Source organism: Oncorhynchus tshawytscha, linkage group LG10 (assembly GCF_018296145.1).
Source record: "Oncorhynchus tshawytscha isolate Ot180627B linkage group LG10, Otsh_v2.0, whole genome shotgun sequence".
Taxonomy (NCBI): domain Eukaryota; kingdom Metazoa; phylum Chordata; class Actinopteri; order Salmoniformes; family Salmonidae; genus Oncorhynchus; species Oncorhynchus tshawytscha.
This window is the reverse complement of record NC_056438.1, coordinates 55,116,459-55,142,400: the sequence shown is the minus strand read 5'-3', so window position 1 is coordinate 55,142,400 and position 25,942 is coordinate 55,116,459. Positions and strand designations below refer to the sequence as shown.

General features: G+C 42.7%; 1 protein-coding gene across 7 annotated transcripts in view; it reads right to left on the bottom strand.

Annotated features, from left to right (window-relative positions):
- LOC112260455 (astrotactin-1) overlaps nucleotides 1–25,942 on the bottom strand; it is a 268,710-nt gene that overhangs the window by 106,987 nt on the left and 135,781 nt on the right. For all 7 annotated transcript variants that reach the window (XM_024435582.2, XM_024435584.2, XM_024435583.2 and 4 more), the window contains 2 exons: nucleotides 18,444–18,548; nucleotides 7,062–7,250 (listed from right to left, as the gene is read on the bottom strand). In XM_024435582.2, the coding sequence (XP_024291350.1) occupies nucleotides 7,062–7,250; nucleotides 18,444–18,548 (294 nt within the window). The remainder of the gene's footprint in view (nucleotides 1–7,061; nucleotides 7,251–18,443; nucleotides 18,549–25,942) is intronic.

Genomic DNA, 25,942 nt, shown 5'->3' with positions numbered 1-25,942 from the left:
ATCCTATTTACAGTGCCAAACACATGTATGCATTTGCATGCAAAGATACAGTATCAAATGTATACTGTTTGAAATATATACCAGTTGCAAGTGCTAGGGATAATTCAGCTTTTTGGTTATGCCTACATCACTATATGTTATGTCCAGGCAATATAATTTCTTCAAGGGGATTTGTTCCTTACAACTGTTACTAAATGCACAATGACATGCACTTGGATATAAAGTTTCTTATTATAGTTGCTATTTTTCTGTGCAAATTACTTAGTAATCCCGGCTTCTTTGTTTAACGCTTAAGGGATTTGGATTGGTCTGTCATATGATTGTTCATTAACGATAAAACCTAGTCTAAGGCAGCATCCCAAATGGTACCATATTCCCTACATAGTGCCCTAATTTTGGTTGCACCCTGGCCAAAAGTAGGGCACTATGTAGGGAATAGGGTACCATTTGGGATGCTCCCTTAGTCTGATTAATATGCACAACAGTGTCCCATAGCTCCTCATAGCAAAAAGACAATAATAAGTGATGTGCCTTGATCATAATTAAAAGGGACTCAAGCAGTGTGGGAAGATTACAAAGCAATGGATTTACAATTCTGAAGGTGTTGTGAACGTGAATTTACCACTAAGACATTCCAGTAGATACTTCTCTCCAACAAACCTCTGAAAGCTCAGTGGGAATGACATTTATATCACATAGCAATGCAGTGTAAGTTGAGTAAAGCTCTTTAAAACACATGCTATCTTTCAAAAATGAAAGAAACTCTAGCTAGCATTCCCTACAGCCAGACACAGGCTTTGACATTTAATCAATTATTAATTAAGTGCAACAACATTGCGTTCTCCAGTTATCTCATATTATTAGGCAAAAGCACTTAGCCTACACACTTTATTCAACATGATTTAGTTCTACGACTTATAATGAATGTATTCAACAACCAGTCAAATGCTTCCATTTTGATTGAGCTGTATAACATTGAAATGGAAAACTTCAATGATTTGATCTGATGAATTATCCAGCAGCAAAAAGTGTGATACAGCAAAAGAGAGAAAAAAGTAGTCATAAATTCTTAAGTCTAAAGGCCACCAAAAGGCAGCGTGAAGGACAAATCTCCTATTTGCTCATCTATGTTAACTCAAAGTCCAGAGGGTGTTGAGAGGTAGCGCCCTTCAGCCGAAGGACAAGCAGAGACACACATTACTCTGAATTACCTCAAGACAGCCAGGGCAGAAATCCTAAACTGATGTCCTATCCAAAACCTCACAATCCCACTCTTCTGCTCTGTAGGACTAACAAAAACAACAGGAAAATTGGGGGTTGCCTGTTGGAATCAACATTTTAAATGAATCGTCAAGGGGATGACCTTGAACACTTCAACTTAAGGTGGGATGTGGGGTTTAACTTCTCTTAAGCCGAGGGTAAAGGCTGACGAAACGGATCATGTTAACTAGGATTAAAACAGACTGGGTTTTGGCAATTACAATACATAATGGATGGGATCTTGTTTTGTGTCTGGGTTTCGATGAGAGTGCAGCAGGGGGGATTGGAAGGGCCTCTTGGGGTTATGATTCAAACTGGCTGACTCAAAATGGTATTCATATCTTTTAGGCCCCTGCTCTTATGGAGATATTACAGCCTTAGATTGTTTTTCTGCTGAGCAAGGAAATTGTGCCTCACATAGCCTACGCTTGACATTAAACTGTGTGTGTGTGTGTGTGTGTGTGTGTGTGTGTGTGTGTGTGTGTGTGTGTGTGTGTGTGTGTGTGCATGTGCTTATCACATTCATTTACTACTCAGAGGGAAGAGGCTATTCATGGCTTGTTTTATGCAGCCTTTGGCACTTTTTCAAGCCATCACTTGCTTATCATATTCAACTGTGCACAGTGCAGAATTTCCTTCAAAAAGTACATACATTAAGTTAATCGTCAAAGACTGTAAGAGCAAGCGCCATACTTTGTTTACCCTCTTCAAAGTTCTCGCAATGTGCAAGTTATTTATATTTGACAAGTGAGATTAGCCCTCTCTTCTTCTGCTACAAACCTTCTGAAGACATCAAGCTCGAAGTCGAAGACATCTGCTTCACGCTCTCTCTAATTGTCTCACCACTGAGCATGAAGCGCACATTCATCACCCTGTCTGCTCTGCAAGATGCCTGCACACCACCTCATACCAACCACACACTGCACCTGACAGAGAGAGGCCAGAAGAGGTAGGGCGGTCTGAGGCCAAAGTTCTCTTTCCACCATACATGCAGTACTATGCGGTGCACCCATAGCATCCCCTTCTCATCGCTACCCTCCTTCCTGCTCTTACCTCAGGCTGCAGAGCCTGCAGAGACACCTGGGCCATGCTTAGCCGTTACCCTCTGACCTGCCTGTCAGCCAGAGCATGTGCAGCATGGGGGACCAGGAGAGCAGGAGAAGAGAGAGAAAACATCCTGGATAAGTGGTAGATATTCTGTCACCCCTCAGGAAGAAACATGCGGAGGGTTGAGCGTGGAGAGCAGTGCAGGTGGTGCAGTGACAGTCACCTCCCTAATCAGTCAACTCCGTACTGTGTCAACTCCGTACTCTTTCAACTCCATACATTTCACTATTCCTCAACCTCTGATCCTCACACTGTCTGAGTAGAATAATACAGCATTGTTTTAATAGCTGAGTTGCTTTATATATGGAATAAATAAGGACTGTTTTTCCTGTTTGTTGTCTGTGTTAATCAGAGCCTTGGCTTGACTTTACATAATGACCCTGACACTAGTCTTTGGGTGAAAGCACAGCTTTGAGCCAGACAGCAAGTGATCTAATTCAAAATGACAGAGGTCAGTAGCCTTTTAAAACAGATGGACCTTGGGTTTAATGGAGGTCATTATTCAGACGTACTGTTGTTGATGTTCAGGTGCTTTCAGGTGTGCTACTTCACTGTCTCCAAGACCTCAGGACAATGCTAAAATGTGTAAAAATGTACAATACTACAGTATGTGGTACTGTGTTTTTTATATGTTTAGTTTCTCATAAATTGAGGTTCTAGGTTATTTCTCATACAGTAGACAGTGCTTATCTCTCATGTATTAATTCAACGTAAACTGTTTCTAATATATTAATTCAAAGTAAACTGTTTCTCATATAAATACAGATGTCAATTTTTGCTACTCTTTTCTTCTCCTGGTAGCCAGTTACGAGTTCAATATGCCGGTGACAGCAGGTTGCTTCCTTTCAGCGGGACTGCGTGTGTAGAGACGGGGAGCAGCTTGTTCGGTGCTATCTGGAAACCTTGGGACGGCCTTACCACATTGAAATTGACATTTAAAAAATAAAATTAATAAAGTCCCGTCCTGTGTTTGTTATTTCTTTAAAAATCAAGTCGTATCCACCGGCTATTTTCTGGCAAACTAGTTGTTTGATAGATAGGATAACATACACCATTACGTGTGCTTTTAAGATGCTGTTCATTCTGTTCATTATATTATATCCATCTAAAATTATATCATTAATCATGAGGATTGAATATGATATCCTTCACTGTTGGATATCATCAAATGCATACTGTTCAAAACTAATGAACTACGGTTGGCTTATTATTGATGATCTAATGATAATGTGCCTGTGTTTTGGATTTTCAAGCATTCACACCTACAGGAAGTGAATTCAAAAATGATCATTTCAATACATTATTTACTCAAACAGACTATAGAGTGTTTTTAAAAAAAAGTTATTTTACATGTTGAATTCGTTTTTTAAATTAAATTAAGCTTAAACCTAATACGAACACCATGGACCAGTTTTTCATTAATGTTTTATCAAAAGATTTCACTCCAAGTGTGTCATTACTTGGCCATAACTTCTCATACATTGCCACATATAAATAAGTCGCATTATGTCTGCTGACAGAACTCCCAAAACATCCAACAATTATTAGCAGACTCAGGCCAAATCCAGAGGCGCTCTGATATTTGGAGCAAAGGCTAGAACATGGATCACCATAGTCTCCAGTGAGCTCATTACTCCCATCAAAAGTGCAGGACTTTTATGGACATTCTGTAACTTTGCAAAAATAATAATAATTTTGTTTAAATCTCTCTTTAGAAGTTAGGCCTATGTCCCAGGAATCAAAATGTTCATATAGTACCATAGTTCCACTCTCATAATTTTTCATTCCCTGCTCTAGAAGAACCAACATTGCGCTGTGTAAAGCGAATTCACAAAATAGCGTTTAAAAAAACACATTGCCTTTTGTATGTAATCGTGTAATAATATCTGCAGCAATGTCATAGAGTGAGAAAATGAAGAATAATGGAGTTTTCATGTGGATGGAAAACTCAGTCATTTAAAGCCATCTGTCAGAAGTGGTAACATTCTGTAAATTGTGAGGCAATGTCCTTGGGAAGAAGGCAAAGTGGTCGATTCAACCAAAGGAAACAATGGTGGTGAAGTTATTGGACTGAAACACAGGGGAAAGAGGGGTCATTCATTATCTGGCTTTGTCTGGATGGGGAAACAACTACAGGTATAAATATGGATTGCTGACAGAGTAGGAATTCCACCTGAAATCACTCTTTCATGTGGTTAAAACTGACAGCTTACATTTTTTTCTACAGGAACATGGGTTATGAAAAACTACAATAACAAATTGCTGGGGTTCAATGCATCCGTACATTCTATCCATCCGTCAAACCCTCCTTTGAGAGGGACTTTCCATTATTTTAAAAGCGAAAGCGAATGACTTATACATAAAATACAGTTTCTCCAAATTACTCCATTTCATCTAAATTATGTTGGGGCCGCAGATCCGGGTGTCTTGTGTGAATTCGCCGGCAAGTAGGTAACCGGCCTTTAACATCCGTCCTATTGGCCAACATGCAATCGCTGGAGAATAACCTGGATGAGCTCCGTCCGAGACTATCCTACCAACGGAACATTAAAACTGTAATATCTTGTGTTTCATTGAGTCGTGGCTGAATGACGACATGGATAATATACAGTTAGATGTTTTCTCCATGCATCAGCAAGACAGAGCAGCTACCGCCGGTAAGGCGAGGGGTGGTGGTCTGTGTCTATTTGTCAATAACAGCTGGTGCGCAATCTCTAATATTAAGGAAGTCTCGAGGTTTTGCTCACTTGAGGTAGAGTACCCCATGATAAGCTGTAGACCACACTATCTAACAAGAGAGTTTTCATCAATTTTTTTCGTATCAGTCTATTTACCCCCATAAATCAATGCTGGCACTAAGACCGCACTCAACGAGCTGTATAAGGCCATAAGCAAAGTAGAAAACACTCATCCAGAAACAGTGCTCCTATTGTCCGGGGACTTTAATGCAGGCAAACCGAAATCCGTTTGACCTCATTTCTACCAGTATGTCACATGTGCAACCAGAGGGGGAAAAAAACTCTAGACCCCCTTTACTCCACACACAGAGACGCATACAAAGCTCTCCCTCGCCCTCCATTTGGCAAATATGACATAACTCTATCCGCCTGCAAGCAACACTGAAGCATGTATGAGAGCACCAGCTGTTCTGGACAACTGTGTGATCACGCTCTCCGTATGTGAAAATGTTTCACTGACATTTTCAACCTCTCCCTGACCGAGTCTGTAATACCTACATGTTTCAAGCAGACCACCATAGTCTCTGTGCCCAAGAACGCCAAGGTAAACTGCCTAAATGACTGCTGCCCCATAGCACTCCCATCTGTAGCTATGAAGTGCTTTAAAAGGCTGCTCATGGGTCACATCAACACCATCATCCCGGAAACCCTAGACCCACTGCAATACCGCCCAAACAGATCCACAGATTACAGGGGCCCCTCAGGGGTGTCTGCTTAGTCCCTTCCTGTACTCCTTGTTCACCCAGGACTGCGTAGTTAAGCACGACTCCAAACACCATTGTTAAGTTTTCTGACGACATGGTAGGCCCAATCAACAACAACGATGAGACAGGCTATAAGGAGGAGGTCAGAGAACTGGCCGTGTGGTGCCAGGATAACAACCTCTCCCTCAACGTGATCAAGACAAAGGAGATGACTGTGGACTACAGGAAAAGGAGGGCCGAACATGTCCCCATTCACATCGACTGGGCTGTAGTGGAGTGGGTCGAGCGCTTCAAGTTCCTTGGTGTCCACATCACCAACAAACTATCATGGTCCAATGAAGAAGGCACAACAACACCTAATCCCCCTCAGGAGACTGAAAAGATTTGGCATGGGTCCCCAGACCCTCAAAAAGTTCTACAGCTGCACCATCGAAAGCTTCCTGACTGGTTGCATCACCGCCTGGTATGGCAACTGCTCGCCATCCGACCGTAAGGCGCTACAGAGGGTAGTGCGTACAGTCAGTCCAGTACATCACTGGGGCCAAGTTTCCTGCCATCCAGGACCTCTATACTAGGCGGTGTCAGATGAAGGCCCAAACATCTGTCAACAGTCATAGACTGTTCTCTCTGCTACCGCACGGCAAGTGGTACCGGAGCGCCAAGTCTAGGTCCAAAAGGCTCCTTAACAGCTTCTACCCCCAAGCCATAAGACTAATGAACAATTCATGAAATGGCTACCCGGACTATTTGCATTGCATTACCAAACTCTTCTTTTGCTTTTACACTGCTGTTACTCGCTGTTTATGATCTATGCATAGTCACTTTACCCCTACCTACATGTACATATTACCTCAATTACTTTGACTAACCTGTACCCCCACACATTGACTATTTTTCGGTACCCCTTGTGTATAGCCTTGTTATTGTTATTTTATTGTGTTACTTTTTTAACTTTAGTTTATTTAGTAAATATTTTCTTAACTATTATTGTCTTTATACTGCATTGTTGGTTAAGTGCTTGTAAGTTAGCATTTCATGATTAAGTCTACACCTGTATTCGGCGCATGTGACAAATACAATTTAATTTGATTTGTGCGTTTGCACTGTGTTTAGAAGGCAGAAGGCCTAGCTTTGTCCAATCTCACCCACTCTCACTTTCTAGAACATGTTGGAACATGAACCATCAATGGCTTCCCTCCAGCAGTTCATTAGATTTTACAGTACAGTATCTCCAATCAATTAAAGGTCTTACCTTTGCTGATGTCCTGGTACTCCAGCCACAGCTGTCTCTGGACCTGCTTGTTGGGGTACCAGATAGTGCAGGCCTCCTCGAAGCCATACACAGCCTCTTGTACAAAGTGATTACCAAACTCCCTGAGGATGGAGACAAAATCATGGCGGAGGGTGGCACCATCCAGGGAGTGGATGGCAGAGCTGAAAGCTGTTAGGAAACACAAAGAGGGAGTTAGAAATGGATAGGCTACTGACAAATCCATAGCAACACAGTTCATGCCTTGTGTAAATAAAGATAAATTAATGTTGAAAAGCAATGAAACTATCACACCCTGATCTGATTCACCTGTCTTTGTGCTCGTCTCCACCCCCTCCAAGTGTAGCCCATCTTTCCCATTATCCCAAGTATATTTATACCTGTGTTCTCTGTTTGTCTGTTGCCAGTTCGTTTTGTTCGTCAAGCCTACTAGTATTTTCCCCCTTGCTCCTCTCTGTTTCTAGGTCCTGTTTTCTAGTTTTCCCGGTTTTGACCATTCTGCCTGACCCTGAGCCTGCCTGCCGTTCTGCACCTTGTCGCACCACACTGGATTATTGACCTCTGCCTGCCCTGACCCTGATACTGCCTGCCGTTCTGCACCTTCTGGACTATGATCTGGATTTACTGACCTTTGCCCTTGACCTGTCATTTTGCCTGCCCCCTGTTCTAGTCATACACTTTTGTTACTTCGACACTGTCTGCATCTGGGTCTTCCCAGAAACGTGATAGAAACGGACATAAACCTGACACAGGAAAAAGCACAAATATTTACATGTATGATAGTATTTATTTTTACATTCCATATTCAGAGTAAATCAGTATGTCTATGAAGATAATTTGTTGTTCGTAAGTAAGTAAGAAGCACATGCCGGTATTATAGAATACAAGCCATAAGCATACGATACACTTATGCTACATTTCAATTTAAATTAGAAAATATGTACAGTTTGTACTTGTTTGTAGTTTTAGGTAAACATCCTAATGAAAGCTCAAGTTTGTGAAATGATAAGCTATGACTCCCTATGTTGTTGTGACAGTGCACAGACTATGATTAAAGTGCCATATGTAAACTTGAGGCTTTCTTTAAGTCTTAAATTGAGCCTTCATGAAATCCTCAGAGGGGAGTCATTGTAAAGCATTTACTCTTGCTGGTGTTTTTATATCTTTGGGAAAACACTAAAAAACATGTATAGCTCTTCAGCTGTTCCATTATTATTCGAGAGCCCTAGCATTAACATCCTACCACTTACAACATGCTAGTCTTACATTATGAAGCAAAACAGTCCTTATGGAAGATTGTGCTTTGGTATCAGGTGTAAAGACCTGTAATAATAAAAAAGCTGCTGAACTCCTACAATTAATGACACTGAGGAAATAGAATTCTAAAGGCTGTGGCCATGTTTAAAGGCAGAGAACTCTTATCTGAAATGCATTAGTAATGGTACATCTATATATGTAATATTTATGCTATACTCCACACGTGTGGCGAAGTAAACACAAAATGCTTACGGAAAATTAAATGACAGACACGTTAAACAAAACAAATAATGCAAGTCATGGCATCCAAAAAGAAAACAAACAAATCCAAAAATCATTCAAGACCAAATAAACTATTCTGCAATAACTTTCTGGCAGTCTGAAAACTCATGACACATTCATATAAAATATTTTTTTGCATGTTGATGTAGGCCGTTCAGATGACGAAGCAACACAATATGGGACAAATATAAAAAGTTAGAGGGTGCGAAGCGGACTTTTCTGGACCCCACTTCCCAGTGGCTGTGGGTCCTGGGGCTTCTGCACATCTCTGGGATTCTCTACGAGCACATTATCTGCTCTACTCTTAGTGAACCCCCCTTCACATTTCTCACTGTCAATCATGCATTTTACAGGTGGAATGCCCACGCAGTATCTGCATACCAACCAAACTGTCTCCTATAACTCAAGATGATCTAAATGCATGTCCCCATGAGACTGATTGAGATCAAATGGATGTTGATCAACAGTGTTGTTTTGAATGATGTACAGTGAACACACTTTAGAGATGTTGTTTACAAACTGTTGCATAGGCTACGTGTGTTTAGTTGAAATCAAAGCACATATTTTGCCTAGTGGAGTGCTCTGTTTTGGCGACCATTTGCACAATAATACAAAAATGACATAGGAAACGCGGTAGTGTTTTTTGTCTTACAGTAACGTTATACTATGATATATATTCGGTTCCGTTATGTAGAATACTATCATTATTTGATCTTGCAGAAATTGACTCAGTTTTGATCAAATGTTATTAAACAAGCACCATTCACCAGAGTAGCCATGTTCTCTATGAGTGGAGTGGAGGGCAAATAATGCGTGGTGGATGCTTATATTTGATTTGTCCTATTTCACACATAACATTTGGAGAGTGGGGTCACAGCATGGGTCAAGTGCCTTGCTAAAGGGCACATCAACAGATTTTTCACCTTGTCAGCTTGGGGATTTAAACTAGCAACCTTTCGGTTACTGGCCAAATGCTCTAACCACTAGGCAACCTGTTGCACAAGTGGAGGGTCCTGCACATGCACAGAGGCTTTGGGACCTTTAGTTGTCAGGAGGAAAGGTCCAGAAAAGTCGGATCCGCAACCACTCCGAAAAATAAATCAATAAAAATGACAAAAAGAAGAGAATCTAGAACTTCAAGAAGCTCTACAGCAAAGTACTGTCAACAGTAGAGTAGAGAGAGTCCTTCTAAGAAGTAGTGCTTCACTAAAAACCTATCCACAATCATCTTATTTCATGCCATTTTCATGGCAGGGCCTGTCAAAATATATTTGCTGAGATACAAAGTTATGTGGATGATGACAGCTTATCAGACCATACAGGGAGGTTGTTCTAAACCACGGCTCCGTGATGCAAATGTGGAATGCCATCTTTAGGCTTCAGGCCTAGTTTCCATTACCAAAATTTCCCTTTTTGCCTCTTAGGCATGTGCCAAATTTTTTCTTGACATCCACTGTTCAAGTGTCAAATCAAATCAAATCAAATTTTATTTGTCACATACACATGGTTAGCAGATGTTAATGCGAGTGTAGCGAAATGCTTGTGCTTCTAGTTCCGACAATGCAGTAATAACGAGCAAGTAATCTAACTAACAATTCCAAAAAAAACTACTGTCATACACAGTGTAAGGGGATAAAGAATATGTACATAAGGATATATGAATGAGTGATGGTACAGAGCAGCATAGGCAAGATACAGTAGATGATATCGAGTACAGTATATACATATGAGATAAGTATGTAAACCAAGTGGCATAGTTAAAGTGGCTAGTGATACATGTATTGCATAAGGATGCAGTCGATGATATAGAGTACAGTATCAACGTATGCATATGAGATGAACAATGTAGGGTAAGTAACATTATATAAGGTAGCATTGTTTAAAGTGGCTAGTGATATATTTACATCATTTCCCATCAATTCCCATGATTAAAGTGGCTGGAGTAGAGTCAGTGTCATTGACAGTGTGTTGGCAGTAGCCACTCAATGTTAGTGGTGGCTGTTTAACAGTCTGATGGCCTTGAGATAGAAGCTGTTTTTCAGTCTCTCGGTCCCAGCTTTGATGCACCTGTACTGACCTCGCCTTCTGATGGCAGCGGGGTGAACAGGCAGTGGCTCGGGTGGTTGATGTCCTTGATGATCTTTATGGCCTTCCTGTAGCATCGGGTGGTGTAGGTGTCCTGGAGGGCAGGTAGTTTGCCCCCGGTGATGCGTTGTGCAGACCTCACTACCCTCTGGAGAGCCTTACGGTTGAGGGCGGTGCAGTTGCCATACCAGGCGGTGATACAGCCCGCCAGGATGCTCTCGATTGTGCATCTGTAGAAGTTTGTGAGTGCTTTTGGTGACAAGCCAAATTTCTTCAGCCTCCTGAGGTTGAAGAGGCGCTGCTGCGCCTTCCTCACGATGCTGTCTGTGTGAGTGGACCAATTCAGTTTGTCTGTGATGTGTATGCCGAGGAACTTAAAACTTGCTACCCTCTCCACTACTGTTCCATCGATGTGGATGGGGGGTGTTCCCTCTGCTGTTTCCTGAAGTCCACAATCATCTCCTTAGTTTTGTTGACGTTGAGTGTGAGGTTATTTTCCTGACACCACACTCCGAGGGCCCTCACCTCCTCCCTGTAGGCCGTCTCGTCGTTGTTGGTAATCAAGCCTACCACTGTTGTGTCGTCCGCAAACTTGATGATTGAGTTGGAGGCGTGCATGGCCACGCAGTCGTGGGTGAACAGGGAGTACAGGAGAGGGCTCAGAACGCACCCTTGTGGGGCCCCAGTGTTGAGGATCAGCGGGGAGGAGATGTTGTTGCCTACCCTCACCACCTGGGGGCGGCCCGTCAGGAAGTCCAGTACCCAGTTGCACAGGGCGGGGTCGAGACCCAGGGTCTCGAGCTTGATGACGAGCTTGGAGGGTACTATGGTGTTGAATGCCGAGCTGTAGTCGATGAACAGCATTCTCACATAGGTATTCCTCTTGTCCAGATGGGTTAGGCAGTGTGCAGTGTGGTTGAGATTGCATCGTCTGTGGACCTATTTGGGCGGTAAGCAAATTGGAGTGGGTCAAGGGTGTCAGGTAGGGTGGAGGTGATATGGTCCTTGACTAGTCTCTCAAAGCACTTCATGATGACGGATGTGAGTGCTACGGGGCGGTAGTCGTTTAGCTCAGTTACCTTAGCTTTCTTGGGAACAGGAACAATGGTGGCCCTCTTGAAGCATGTGGGAACAGCAGACTGGTATAGGGATTGATTGAATATGTCCGTAAACACACCGGCCAGCTGGTCTGCGCATGCTCTGAGGGCGCGGCTGGGGATGCCGTCTGGGCCTGCAGCCTTGCGAGGGTTAACACGTTTAAATGTCTTACTCACTTCGGCTGCAGTGAAGGAGAGACAGCATGTTTCCGTTGCAGGCCGTGTCAGTGGCACTGTATTGTCCTCAAAGCGGGCAAAAGTTATTTAGTCTGCCTGGGAGCAAGACATCCTGGTCCGTGACTGGGCTGGGTTTCTTCCTGTAGTCCGTGATTGACTGTAGACCCTGCCACATACCTCTTGTGTCTGAGCCGTTGAATTGAGATTCTACTTTGTCTCTGTACTGGCGCTTAGCTTGTTTGATAGCCTTGCGGAGGGAATAGCTGCACTGTTTGTATTCAGTCATGTTACCAGACACCTTGCCCTGATTAAAAGCAGTGGTTCGTGCCTTCAGTTTCACACGAATGCTGCCATCAATCCACGGTTTCTGGTTAGGGAATGTTTTAATCGTTGCTATGGGAACGACATCTTCAACGCACGTTCTAATGAACTCGCACACCGAATCAGCGTATTCGTCAATGTTGTTGTCTGACGCAATACGAAACATCTCCCAGTCCACGTGATGGAAGCAGTCTTGGAGTGTGGAGTCAGCTTGGTCGGACCAGCGTTGGACAGACCTCAGCGTGGGAGCTTCTTGTTTTAGTTTCTGTCTGTAGGCAGGGATCAACAAAATGGAGTCGTGGTCAGCTTTTCCGAAAGGGGGCGTGGCAGGGCCTTATATGCGTCGCGGAAGTTAGAGTAACAATGATCCAGGGTCTTTCCACCCCTGGTTGCGCAATCGATATGCTGATAAAATTTAGGGAGTCTTGTTTTCAGATTAGCCTTGTTAAAATCCCCAGCTACAATGAATGCAGCCTCCGGATAAATCGTTTCCAGTTTGCAGAGAGTTAAATAAAGTTCGTTCAGAGCCATCGATGTGTCTGCTTGGGGGGATATATACGGCTGTGATTATAATCGAAGAGAATTCTCTTGGTAGATAATGCGGTCTACATTTGATTGTGAGGAATTCTAAATCAGGTGAACAGAAGGATTTGAGTTCCTGTATGTTTCTTTCATCACACCATGTCACGTTGGCCATAAGACATACGCCCCGCCCGTCTTCTTACCAGAAAGATGTTTGTTTCTGTCGGCGCGATGCGTGGAGAAACCCGCTGGCTGCACCGCTTCGGATTGCGTCTCTCCAGTTAGCCATGTTTCCGTGAAGCAAAGAACGTTACAGTCTCTGATGTCCCTCTGGAATGCTACCCTTGCTCGGATTTCATCAACCTTGTTGTCAAGAGACTGGACATTGGCAAGAAGAATGCTAGGGAGTGGTGCACGATGTGCCCGTCTCCGGAGTCTGACCAGAAGACTGCTTCGTTTCCCTCTTTTTCTGAGTCATTTTTTTTTTTTGGTCGCTGCATGTGATCCACTCGGTTACACTGATTGTAAGGCAGAACACAGGATCCGCATCGCGAAAAACATACTCTTGGTCGTACTGATGGTGAGTTGACGCTGATCTTATATTCAGTAGTTCTTCTCGGCTGTATGTAAAGAAACCTAAGATGACCTGGGGTACTAATGTAAGAAATAACACGTAAAAAACAAAAAACTGCATAGTTTCCTAGGAACGCGAAGCGAGGCGGCCATCTCTGTCGGCGCCGGAAGTACAACACAAGCAGGGTTGAGTGTGCATGTAACTCACTGCATACAAGATGAATAGAACCCTGCATTAATATAACCCTTGACTAGAACACTGATTATAAGGGGATAAAGAATATGTACATAAGGATATATGAATGAGTGATGGTACAGAGCAGCATAGGCAAGATACAGTAGATGATATCGAGTACAGTATATACATATGAGATAAGTATGTAAACCAAGTGGCATAGTTAAAGTGGCTAGTGATACATGTATTGCATAAGGATGCAGTCGATGATATAGAGTACAGTATCAACGTATGCATATGAGATGAACAATGTAGGGTAAGTAACATTATATAAGGTAGCATTGTTTAAAGTGGCTAGTGATATATTTACATCATTTCCCATCAATTCCCATGATTAAAGTGGCTGGAGTAGAGTCAGTGTCATTGACAGTGTGTTGGCAGTAGCCACTCAATGTTAGTGGTGGCTGTTTAACAGTCTGATGGCCTTGAGATAGAAGCTGTTTTTCAGTCTCTCGGTCCCAGCTTTGATGCACCTGTACTGACCTCGCCTTCTGATGGCAGCGGGGTGAACAGGCAGTGGCTCGGGTGGTTGATGTCCTTGATGATCTTTATGGCCTTCCTGTAGCATCGGGTGGTGTAGGTGTCCTGGAGGGCAGGTAGTTTGCCCCCGGTGATGCGTTGTGCAGACCTCACTACCCTCTGGAGAGCCTTACGGTTGAGGGCGGTGCAGTTGCCATACCAGGCGGTGATACAGCCCGCCAGGATGCTCTCGATTGTGCATCTGTAGAAGTTTGTGAGTGCTTTTGGTGACAAGCCAAATTTCTTCAGCCTCCTGAGGTTGAAGAGGCGCTGCTGCGCCTTCCTCACGATGCTGTCTGTGTGAGTGGACCAATTCAGTTTGTCTGTGATGTGTATGCCGAGGAACTTAAAACTTGCTACCCTCTCCACTACTGTTCCATCGATGTGGATGGGGGTGTTCCTCTGCTGTTTCCTGAAGTCCACAATCATCTCCTTAGTTTTGTTGACGTTGAGTGTGAGGTTATTTTCCTGACACCACACTCCGAGGGCCCTCACCTCCTCCCTGTAGGCCGTCTCGTCGTTGTTGGTAATCAAGCCTACCACTGTTGTGTCGTCCGCAAACTTGATGATTGAGTTGGAGGCGTGCATGGCCACGCAGTCGTGGGTGAACAGGGAGTACAGGAGAGGGCTCAGAACGCACCCTTGTGGGGCCCCAGTGTTGAGGATCAGCGGGGAGGAGATGTTGTTGCCTACCCTCACCACCTGGGGGCGGCCCGTCAGGAAGTCCAGTACCCAGTTGCACAGGGCGGGGTCGAGACCCAGGGTCTCGAGCTTGATGACGAGCTTGGAGGGTACTATGGTGTTGAATGCCGAGCTGTAGTCGATGAACAGCATTCTCACATAGGTATTCCTCTTGTCCAGATGGGTTAGGGCAGTGTGCAGTGTGGTTGAGATTGCATCGTCTGTGGACCTATTTGGGCGGTAAGCAAATTGGAGTGGGTCAAGGGTGTCAGGTAGGGTGGAGGTGATATGGTCCTTGACTAGTCTCTCAAAGCACTTCATGATGACGGATGTGAGTGCTACGGGGCGGTAGTCGTTTAGCTCAGTTACCTTAGCTTTCTTGGGAACAGGAACAATGGTGGCCCTCTTGAAGCATGTGGGAACAGCAGACTGGTATAGGGATTGATTGAATATGTCCGTAAACACACCGGCCAGCTGGTCTGCGCATGCTCTGAGGGCGCGGCTGGGGATGCCGTCTGGGCCTGCAGCCTTGCGAGGGTTAACACGTTTAAATGTCTTACTCACTTCGGCTGCAGTGAAGGAGAGACAGCATGTTTCCGTTGCAGGCCGTGTCAGTGGCACTGTATTGTCCTCAAAGCGGGCAAAAAAGTTATTTAGTCTGCCTGGGAGCAAGACATCCTGGTCCGTGACTGGGCTGGGTTTCTTCCTGTAGTCCGTGATTGACTGTAGACCCTGCCACATACCTCTTGTGTCTGAGCCGTTGAATTGAGATTCTACTTTGTCTCTGTACTGGCGCTTAGCTTGTTTGATAGCCTTGCGGAGGGAATAGCTGCACTGTTTGTATTCAGTCATGTTACCAGACACCTTGCCCTGATTAAAAGCAGTGGTTCGTGCCTTCAGTTTCACACGAATGCTGCCATCAATCCACGGTTTCTGGTTAGGGAATGTTTTAATCGTTGCTATGGGAACGACATCTTCAACGCACGTTCTAATGAACTCGCACACCGAATCAGCGTATTCGTCAATGTTGTTGTCTGACGCAATACGAAACATCTCCCAGTCCACGTGATGGAAGCAGTCTTGGAGTGTGGAGTCAGCTTGGTCGGACCAGCGTTGGACAGACCTCAGCGTGGGAGCTTCTTGTTTTAGTTTCTGTCTGTAGGCAGGGATCAACAAAATGGAGTCGTGGTCAGCTTTTCCGAAAGGGGGCGTGGCAGGGCCTTATATGCGTCGCGGAAGTTAGAGTAACAATGATCCAGGGTCTTTCCACCCCTGGTTGCGCAATCGATATGCTGATAAAATTTAGGGAGTCTTGTTTTCAGATTAGCCTTGTTAAAATCCCCAGCTACAATGAATGCAGCCTCCGGATAAATCGTTTCCAGTTTGCAGAGAGTTAAATAAAGTTCGTTCAGAGCCATCGATGTGTCTGCTTGGGGGGGATATATACGGCTGTGATTATAATCGAAGAGAATTCTCTTGGTAGATAATGCGGTCTACATTTGATTGTGAGGAATTCTAAATCAGGTGAACAGAAGGATTTGAGTTCCTGTATGTTTCTTTCATCACACCATGTCACGTTGGCCATAAGACATACGCCCCCGCCCGTCTTCTTACCAGAAAGATGTTTGTTTCTGTCGGCGCGATGCGTGGAGAAACCCGCTGGCTGCACCGCTTCGGATTGCGTCTCTCCAGTTAGCCATGTTTCCGTGAAGCAAAGAACGTTACAGTCTCTGATGTCCCTCTGGAATGCTACCCTTGCTCGGATTTCATCAACCTTGTTGTCAAGAGACTGGACATTGGCAAGAAGAATGCTAGGGAGTGGTGCACGATGTGCCCGTCTCCGGAGTCTGACCAGAAGACTGCTTCGTTTCCCTCTTTTTCTGAGTCATTTTTTTTTTTTGGTCGCTGCATGTGATCCACTCGGTTACACTGATTGTAAGGCAGAACACAGGATCCGCATCGCGAAAAACATACTCTTGGTCGTACTGATGGTGAGTTGACGCTGATCTTATATTCAGTAGTTCTTCTCGGCTGTATGTAAAGAAACCTAAGATGACCTGGGGTACTAATGTAAGAAATAACACGTAAAAAACAAAAAACTGCATAGTTTCCTAGGAACGCGAAGCGAGGCGGCCATCTCTGTCGGCGCCGGAAGTACAACACAAGCAGGGTTGAGTGTGCATGTAACTCACTGCATACAAGATGAATAGAACCCTGCATTAATATAATCCTTGACTAGAACACTGATTATAACCATTAATTAATTAATTGAACCATTTCAACGACTACAGCTCAGCATTTAACACCATAGTACCCTCCAAACTCGTCATCAAGCTCGAGACCCTGGGTCTCGAACCCGCCCTGTGCAACTGGGTACTAGACTTCCTGACAGGCCGTCCCCAGGTGGTGAGGGTAGGTAACAACATCTCCACCCCGCTGATCCTCAACACTGAGGCCCCACAAGGGTGCGTTCTCAGCCCTCTCCTGTACTCCCTGTTCACCCATGACTGCGTGGCCATGCACGCCTCCAACTCAATCATCAAGTTTGCAGATGACACTACAGTGGTAGGCTTGATTACCAACAACGACGAGACGGCCTACAGGGAGGAGGTTGAGGGCCCTCGGAGTGTGGTGTCAGGAAAACAACCTCACACTCAATGTCAACAAAACAAAGGAGATGATTGTGGACTTCTGGAAACAGCAGAGGGAGCACACCCCTATCCACATCGACGGGACAGTAGTGGAGAAGGTGGAAAGTTTTAAGTTCCTCGGCGTACACATCACGGACAAACTGAGGTAGTCCACCCACACAGACAGCGTGGTGAAGAAGGCGCAACAGCGTCTCTTCAACCTCAGCAGGCTGAATAAATGTGGCCTGTCACCAAAAACCCTGACAAACTTTTACAGATGCACAATTGAGAGCATCCTGTCAGGCTGTATCACTGCCTGGTACGGCAACTGCTCAGCTCTCAATCGCAAGGCTCTCCAGAGGGTAGTGAGGTCTGCACAACGCATCACCGGGGGGCAAACTACCTGCCCTCCAAGATACCTACACCACCTGAGCCACTGCCTGTTCACCCCGCTATTATCCAGAAGGTGAGGTCAGTACAGGTGCATCAAACCTGGGACCGAGAGACTGAAAAACAGCTTCTATCTCAAGACCATCAGACTGTTAAACAGCCATCACTAACATTGAGTGGCTGCTGCCAACATACTGACTCAAATCTCTAGCCACTTTAATAATTAAAAATTGGATGTAATAAATGTATCACTTGTCACTTTAAACAATGCCACTTTATATAATGTTTACATACCCTACATTACTCATCTCATATGTATATACTGTACTCTACACCATCTAATGCATCTTGCCTATGCCATTCGGCCATCGCTCATTCATATATTTATATGTACATATTCTTATTCAATCCTTTACACTTGTGTGTGTGTATAAGGTATTTGTTGTGAAATTGTTAGATAACTTGTTAGATATTACTGCATGGTCGGAACTAGAAGCACAAGCATTTCGCTACACTCGCATTAAAATCTGCTAACCATGTGTATGTGACCAATACAATTTTGATTTGATTTGCTTTAATTATGTGTTATAGTTACCTTGAGAGAGAACCCACTGGTTCAGTTTGACATGGTACAGGACAGACCTCAGCCTCCAATGCTGGATGAGTGGGTACCCAGAGACCTCACTGTAGTTCACCATTCCTGTAAGAGGCACAACATATCACATCACCTATTATTTTCCATTCCAGTTAGCAGGGCTTTGATGCAAAGTATGAAAGTGGTAGATTAACAAAGAAAGAAACACATGTTAAGTACAGAGAATAACTTGCACAGCACATTCACAAAAAGTGAATCTGTCTTAAGCTACAGACAAACAGTGGGCTGTCGGTGACAGATCATTAATACACTCTGATGGGTTGGAAAAACACTGATTCACACAAAAGCATGTAATGGTCTCAAGCACTTTGACATAATTACAATACCACCAGAGCGCAGCATAAAGAAAATGTATCACATTCTGCCCGCCTACAATGTCATTACGAAGGAGTTCGACGAAAACCTTCACTGGTTAGTCCCTCAAAAATGTACGTACAGATGCCTTGCTTCTTAGGGTAATGATTGACTTCGTCAGCTTGTTGAGGTTAACAACAAATCATCAATGGCAGGCAAAGCATAACAAATGTAGCTATATGTAAATGAAAATACATTGGGACGTGGCGGCATTCATCATCCAAATCCTTTCTTTAGATGAAATTAAGCATTTCTATTCTACTTCTGGTTACGGTACAGAGTTAACATCCCTCACACATCACCATATGTAGCGTTGGCATGGTGCTAAATCATCTCATCTCCTATGGCAACTGTCAGCAATTCTGAGCTGTGCAAGGAATCACACCCATACATCAATTTAACTTTCCCTTCATGTTCTACACATCTGGAAGATGTCTGAAGACACAGTATATCCTGGGAGCTTTAAGAGATGCTACATTGTCAGTCAAAACATCTGTGAAACGTAAAAGAGAGCATGTGAATCGGAATGATGGACCTTCCGATTCACAACTGTATGAGGACATTCTGGGACCGTGTCACAATATATCACCCTAGTAGGCAACTACTAGTTCAGACACCCACCGGAGGACAGACACTGACAGAGTCGTTTTGTTCTACTGAAAGTACTATTCAATGAGAGCTGTAATATGGTATTGGTAATGTGGGATTATTGCCAGAACTTTCCAATTCAAGACTGTATGAGGACCGTATGGACTCATGTCACAATATATCATGCTTCTGAGAGACACTGAAATAGAAACTTTTTTGTTTTTAGTAATAGTGAAATGAGAGCCGTGTTGTCCTATTGGTATTGAATGGGTAATGGGGTTTGTGTTCCCCTGGAAAGAACACAAATACTGTGTAGAGGATCATTCTCTTTCAGTGTAAATAAGGAGTAATGCAACGTATTTGTAATTTAGCTCGTGAGCCAAGTGAAATTTGCTCCGGTAACAGTTCCTTGTTTGGCAGGGGCTTGACATATTGTATGAACTTGATGAATAAGGCTCTAAATGTGATGTTCACACATTGTCCTCACCTTGAACAACATTCATTTATCCCTTCTTATGGGAAAACGCTCCACAAAAAATACAATTCCTGGTAGTAGGCACAGCGCTGCACTGTTCATGTCCCCTTATAAAATGAATAACAAGCCAAAACATATACAGCCCATATTCCTTCTTTTCAAAGGCCTTGTCTCCCTTTACCCCTTGGGTGCTCTGCTCTCATTGTCTGACAGAATGAGTAATATGACTGAACTTCACATCACAAACACAAGTTCAGTCTCTAGTCGTTGCTAGTCATTTTGCCACGATGTGGCGAGCCTCGGGTGGAGTCATTAACATACACTAAAATGAACATAGATTGAAGAGAGAAAAAGATAGACACAAATCAAGGACTAGGAGGCAGAGGAGATCTGAATATCAAACCCTTTGTTTGACCACCATGGATCTATGATCTAATATCCTGAGGGCCTTGTATATCTCTGTGCCACCACTGCCAAATCTTAAAAATCTAGAATCTTCTCTCAGGAAGATTCATAGCGACATCCACAGATGGAAGTAATCTTATGGCTCATAGAACCCCATTAACTATGGGACCCCATGTTCCATTTCACTCTTGGATAAGTCGAAGAAGGAATGACTGAGGAAAGAGGTGGAACACTAAGAATTACCTGACACTCCTCTACTAATCTAAGTGGGTCCCAAATGGCACCCTATTTTCTATATAGTGGAGTGCACCACTTTTGACCAGAGACCCCAGGGTACTATATAGGTATAGGGAATAGGTTGCCATTTGGGACACATCCTAACTGTAATATAGCAGCGGAGCCCACTCTCCTTCCTGAGGAAACTGATAAAAAATCTCAAGCCTACAGGAGGAGCAAAATGTTAGCTTTTGAAAAGATGTATGGGAATGGCTGTACGTAATGCCTTGATAATCCAACGGCTGTCACGTCTACTCCCGCTCCTCCCCTCCGGCGTTCGACGTCGCCGGTTTACTAACCACCGGTCCTGGGAATCATCATTACGCACACCTGGACTCCATCACTTCACTGATTACCTCCCCTATATCTGTCACTCCCTTAGTTCTATTCCCCAGGCAGTATTGACTATGTGTTTCGTGTCTGTACACTACTTGTGTTTCTTGTATTGTTCCGTTTATTATTAAACTCACCACTTACACTTGGTTCTCAACTCCCAGCATCCACATTACAATCGCAAAGATTATGGTATCATATACGTTGTTGGACTAAATCACTAGGCCTTACCACTCACCTCTCCTTGACCAGGTCTTCTCCAATGAATCATTTCCACTGCCTCTCAACAGTTTTCATAATGTTAGTCTTATGTGGTCAGTTGATCAGTATTTTATAGGTGGTGCCCTCTGTTCCATAACCATGTTCATTACAAAGTATACACTACACTACAACATCCATAGTACACCTACTGCAGGTTATATTGAAAACATTTCTAAGATTTCTAATATTCACTCTTTAAAATGTATGTGGAGATGCATATTTTGTCTGCTACTTGAAACAAGAAAGATAATTTGCATAATGGACAGTAATCAATTCAAATCATATTGAAAAAAGACAATCATGTTAATGCATGTGTTACTCAAGTGAAGGTCGGATATTCGGAAAGTTAAGTTTAGCATTAAGTTAACAACACAGAAGTTTATTTGTTAGAATGGTGCTACTGAACATATTCTGAACACTACCTCTCTGCTCTTCTGTAAAGTTTTGATTGAAGACGGACCAAATTAACAAACCAGGCAGGAGGCCTTGAAGCCCCACTAAAAGGATGGAACATTAAGACTGCAACAGTAGGAACGTCTCACATCTAAAGAATCCAACAGATTGAGGCCATTCATAAATCAGCCTCAGACTAATTAACGAGGCAGATTTTGCATCCAAAATGGCACACTATTCCCTATATAGTGCACAACTACTAGCCCTGGTCAAACGGAGTGCATTAAATAAGAAATAGGGTGTCATTTGGAATGGAACCTGAGGGTTTTTTTGAAATTCCAAGGTGACACCCTTTCCATTTTAGCATTGTCAAAGGTACTGTAGGACTAGGAACTGTCAATGTCTTATAAAATATCTCAGCGATACCTCTGTTCTTTAGCGATCACTAGGCCATATGCTGCGGCTTTAATTGAGAGGGACTTGGGGAGAAGGGACTCTGTGTCGCAGTTTGAATCACTGCCATTCTGCTTGCATCAACGGTCAAACCACAAACCACCAGTTCAGTTCCCACCAAACCCACCAAACACATTCCCCCCCCAAATGTACTATAATCCTGATGCTAGAAATGAACAAGCAGCTCAACTAGACTGTAATGTCAGTCAATATAGACTTCTGAGAAGTTATTTACCTGTGTACTGTCTAGGCATACATAGATCTCTGTAGATGTCTCCTCAGAGGAGGCCTGTAGATCCCAGAGGAACAGGTGCGCACCATGATGGCAGTCTTTTTAAGGGGCCACCCTTAAGATCCCCGCTCCCATGCTGGGGTCCACACTGTATTAATTATCACATCTAATGCTGTCGGTTAATTAACCGCAGGGAATGGTTCAAGCAATTAATCAGTGTCAAATAATAAATTAAACCCCAAATGTGATTACAATTGTGGGCTGCATCCAAAATGTAAGATGAATGGAGCTTGGCTTTTTCAGGTACGCCAGAAATTGTCTACTACTCACAGGCAGAGTGCGCAGTAAATAAAACAATTGTCATGACTCTCTCTCCTTGGTGAGGATCAAAAGGACCCATCAGCTACACAAATCTTTGAGGATAGACAGACCCTGTTTTATGACTTAAATACCTAGCAGAAACTCTCCCTGTGGCTCTGCAGGATTGGAAGGCCGAAAATCCTTTGTTACACAGAGAGACTTTCCGCCAAAAACTTCAACATCAAACAATGGACACTGGAACAATATATTTCAACACCCGAATGTTGGAAATGATGAGAGATGGAATATGGAAAATTCATGTCTATTTTGTCATACAAATGATCAGAAAGACGTTATAACGGAAACGTTGTAACTTTAAGAGCTTTCACACTTTATATATCAGATTTACATCTAAATGTTGTAAAGAATAACATGATTAAACATGATTTTTTTTTCAAAAGATAGAAATGTGATTTTAGCCTTCTAAATGAGAATTGTGTTTCATGCAAACTTGTGCCTACAAGAAGCCTACAACTAATAAGGACGTTGTGACCTCTGAGGGACAACCAGAGACTTACATCAAACCACTTCCCATAGAACCATCGAGTTCAACAGAGAGACGAAAAAGACATCCATGTGTAAATATATACAGTGCAGTTCTTTTCCAGAATGAGCGGTCGTTCATGTCCAAAGTATTCCTATTACCGTGAGTGTAGCTTCCAAATGTATGTACGACAAGGTTTTGTCTCTCCCTCTCCTTACATACCCCTCCCTTTCCATTGTGTAAAAGAATGGTTATGCTTTTCTTCGTCCACTAGGGACCTGTTTTCATTGTATTATGTAATCAATAACCTTATGCTGTGTGTTTACGTATTCTGTATGAGGATTTAGTTTGTAAATACATAATTAAGCCCATTTGTGTATTACTGATTAATCACTTAGGTTATGGTTTGTGCAGATATCCAAGAATTGTGCGACGTTCAGAATGTGACTGGTGAGGTAATAATTAATCATTGACTGTTATTGATGTAAGAGATATTAATATATTTCTAGAGTTTAAGTCGGGAGATAGTAACTCGTTAAATATGGTTTCCCATGGTGCCCCAAATTCCTAATGAGTTAATTGTTACATGATTAATTTAATCAAGTATCAATTAAACATAGTAGGTAATTATTCAATAAAAACAGTCAACACATTAATGGTAGTCACTTCTCAACACACTGTTGTCAAGGAAATGTATATGTGTAACTACAGTAGACACCTACTGCTAGTACATTACAACTGAAATATGACCTATTAATAGTACCAATGATTTTACTTCCATTCTGGAGAACATCACATCATTCTTATGCAAAGTTGGATACTTGATACTCCATAAAGTATTCAGTGTCTTCAGAAAGTATTCATACCCCTTCACTTAATCCACATTTTGTTGTGTTACAGCCTGAATGCAAAATAGATTAAATAAATGTTTTTCTCACACATCTACACACAATACCTCATTTACATAAGTATTCACACCTGAGTCAATACATGGTATTTGGCAGCAATTACAGCTGTGAGTTTTTCTGGATAAGTCTCTAAGCATTTTGCACACCTAAATTGTACAATATTTTCCCATTATTCTTCATGAAATTCTTCAAGCTCTGTCAAATTGGTTGTTGATCATTGCTAGATAACCATTTTCAAGCAGATTTAAATCAAAACTGTAACTTGGCCACTCAGGAACATCCACTGTCTTCTTGGTAAGCAACTTCAGTGTAGATTTGGCCATATGTTTTAGGTCATTGACCTGCTGAAAGGTGAATTCATCCTCCAGTGTCTGGTGGAAAGCAGACTGAACCAGGTTTTCTTCAAGGATTTTGCCTGTGCTTAGCTCCATTCCATTTATTTTTTATCCTAAGAAACTCCCTAGTTCTTAACGAATACAGGAGGTAGCCTAGTGGTTAGAGCATTGGACTAGTAACCGAAAGGTTGCAAGATCGAATCCCAGAGCTGACAAGATAAAAATCTGTTGTTCTGCCCCTGAACAAGGCAGTTAACGTGCTGTTCCTAGGCTCTCATTGAAAATAAGAATTTGTTCTTTACTGACCTGCCTAGTAAATTAAAAGACAAAATATAATATAAAAATAAAAGCATACCCATAACATGTTTCAGCCACCACTATGCTTGAAAATATGGAGAGTTGTATTCAGTGTCTGTCTATATCTAAAATATATATTTTAAAAAACATAACCCCTTATTTTTGTAGGCACAAAACTACCTCAATTCATTTGTACGGGTTACCTTCAGACGAGTCCTGTGACACTTGTGGGGGTCGTCGAGCAAAATTAAGAACACCATCGTGTTCGTTTGGACCGATTTTCAAAATGTCTCATGGTCTGACAGACACCGCTGTAGCTCGGCTACCATCCACCGCAAATGCGGAAGGCCGACATAGGTAGATGCGGTGGATTGAAACCTGATATCTCTAGCTTAAACTGACATATTTTGATGGGGATTTTTTTATTATGTTACACGGATGTGTCAATAGACTCTTAAGGATAAAACACTATTATTGCACACAATGAGTTCATGCAACTTATTATGTGACTTGTTAAGACATGTTTTACTTATTTAGGCTTGCCATCAAAAAGGGGTTGAATACTTACCGACTCAAGACATTTCATCTTTTTATTGTTAATTAATTTGTAAAAAATGATCAGGTATTGTGTTTAGGCCAGTGACACAAAATCTCAATTAAATACATTTTAAATGCAGGCTGTAACACAACAAAATGTGGAAAAAGTCAAGGGGTGTGAATACTTTCTGAAGGCACTGTACATTTACTGAACATGAGAGACGCAAATTGGCTAATTCCGGGAATTCAGATTTTTTTTTTGTGCATGTGAATGCATGAGTAAGCCTAAGTTTGATTGCGTATTAACATAGCAATTATCTTTGTAGCTACGGAACAAGCTCAGCTTGTGTAGTAAAACGAGGTAACTTTATATGCCAGTCTGTAAATTCAAATTGCCTTGGCAAGTAAACAATTAACCGTGCAACCAATTGATAGCACACGAGGAGAGAGAGGAAGATGTTTTTAGAATGTTAAACAAGGCTCTCCTAAGTGTGACACAATTAGGTCGGTACATTGAAAACAGACTATAGTGGAAGTTAGTAGAAGGTTTAGAGTTTATTTTAACATCACCTTTGTTACTGATAAACACTAGCTTTTTTTTTAAGCATATAACTTTGTCTTACCTATTCGACACTCGCTAAAATACATTTACATTGTACGTGTTTCTAACTGGCTTTCAGGTTTCATACAAATGGCTCAGTCTATCAACTCAAACAACACTTACTGTCACGCTCTTCATTTGTCAGGC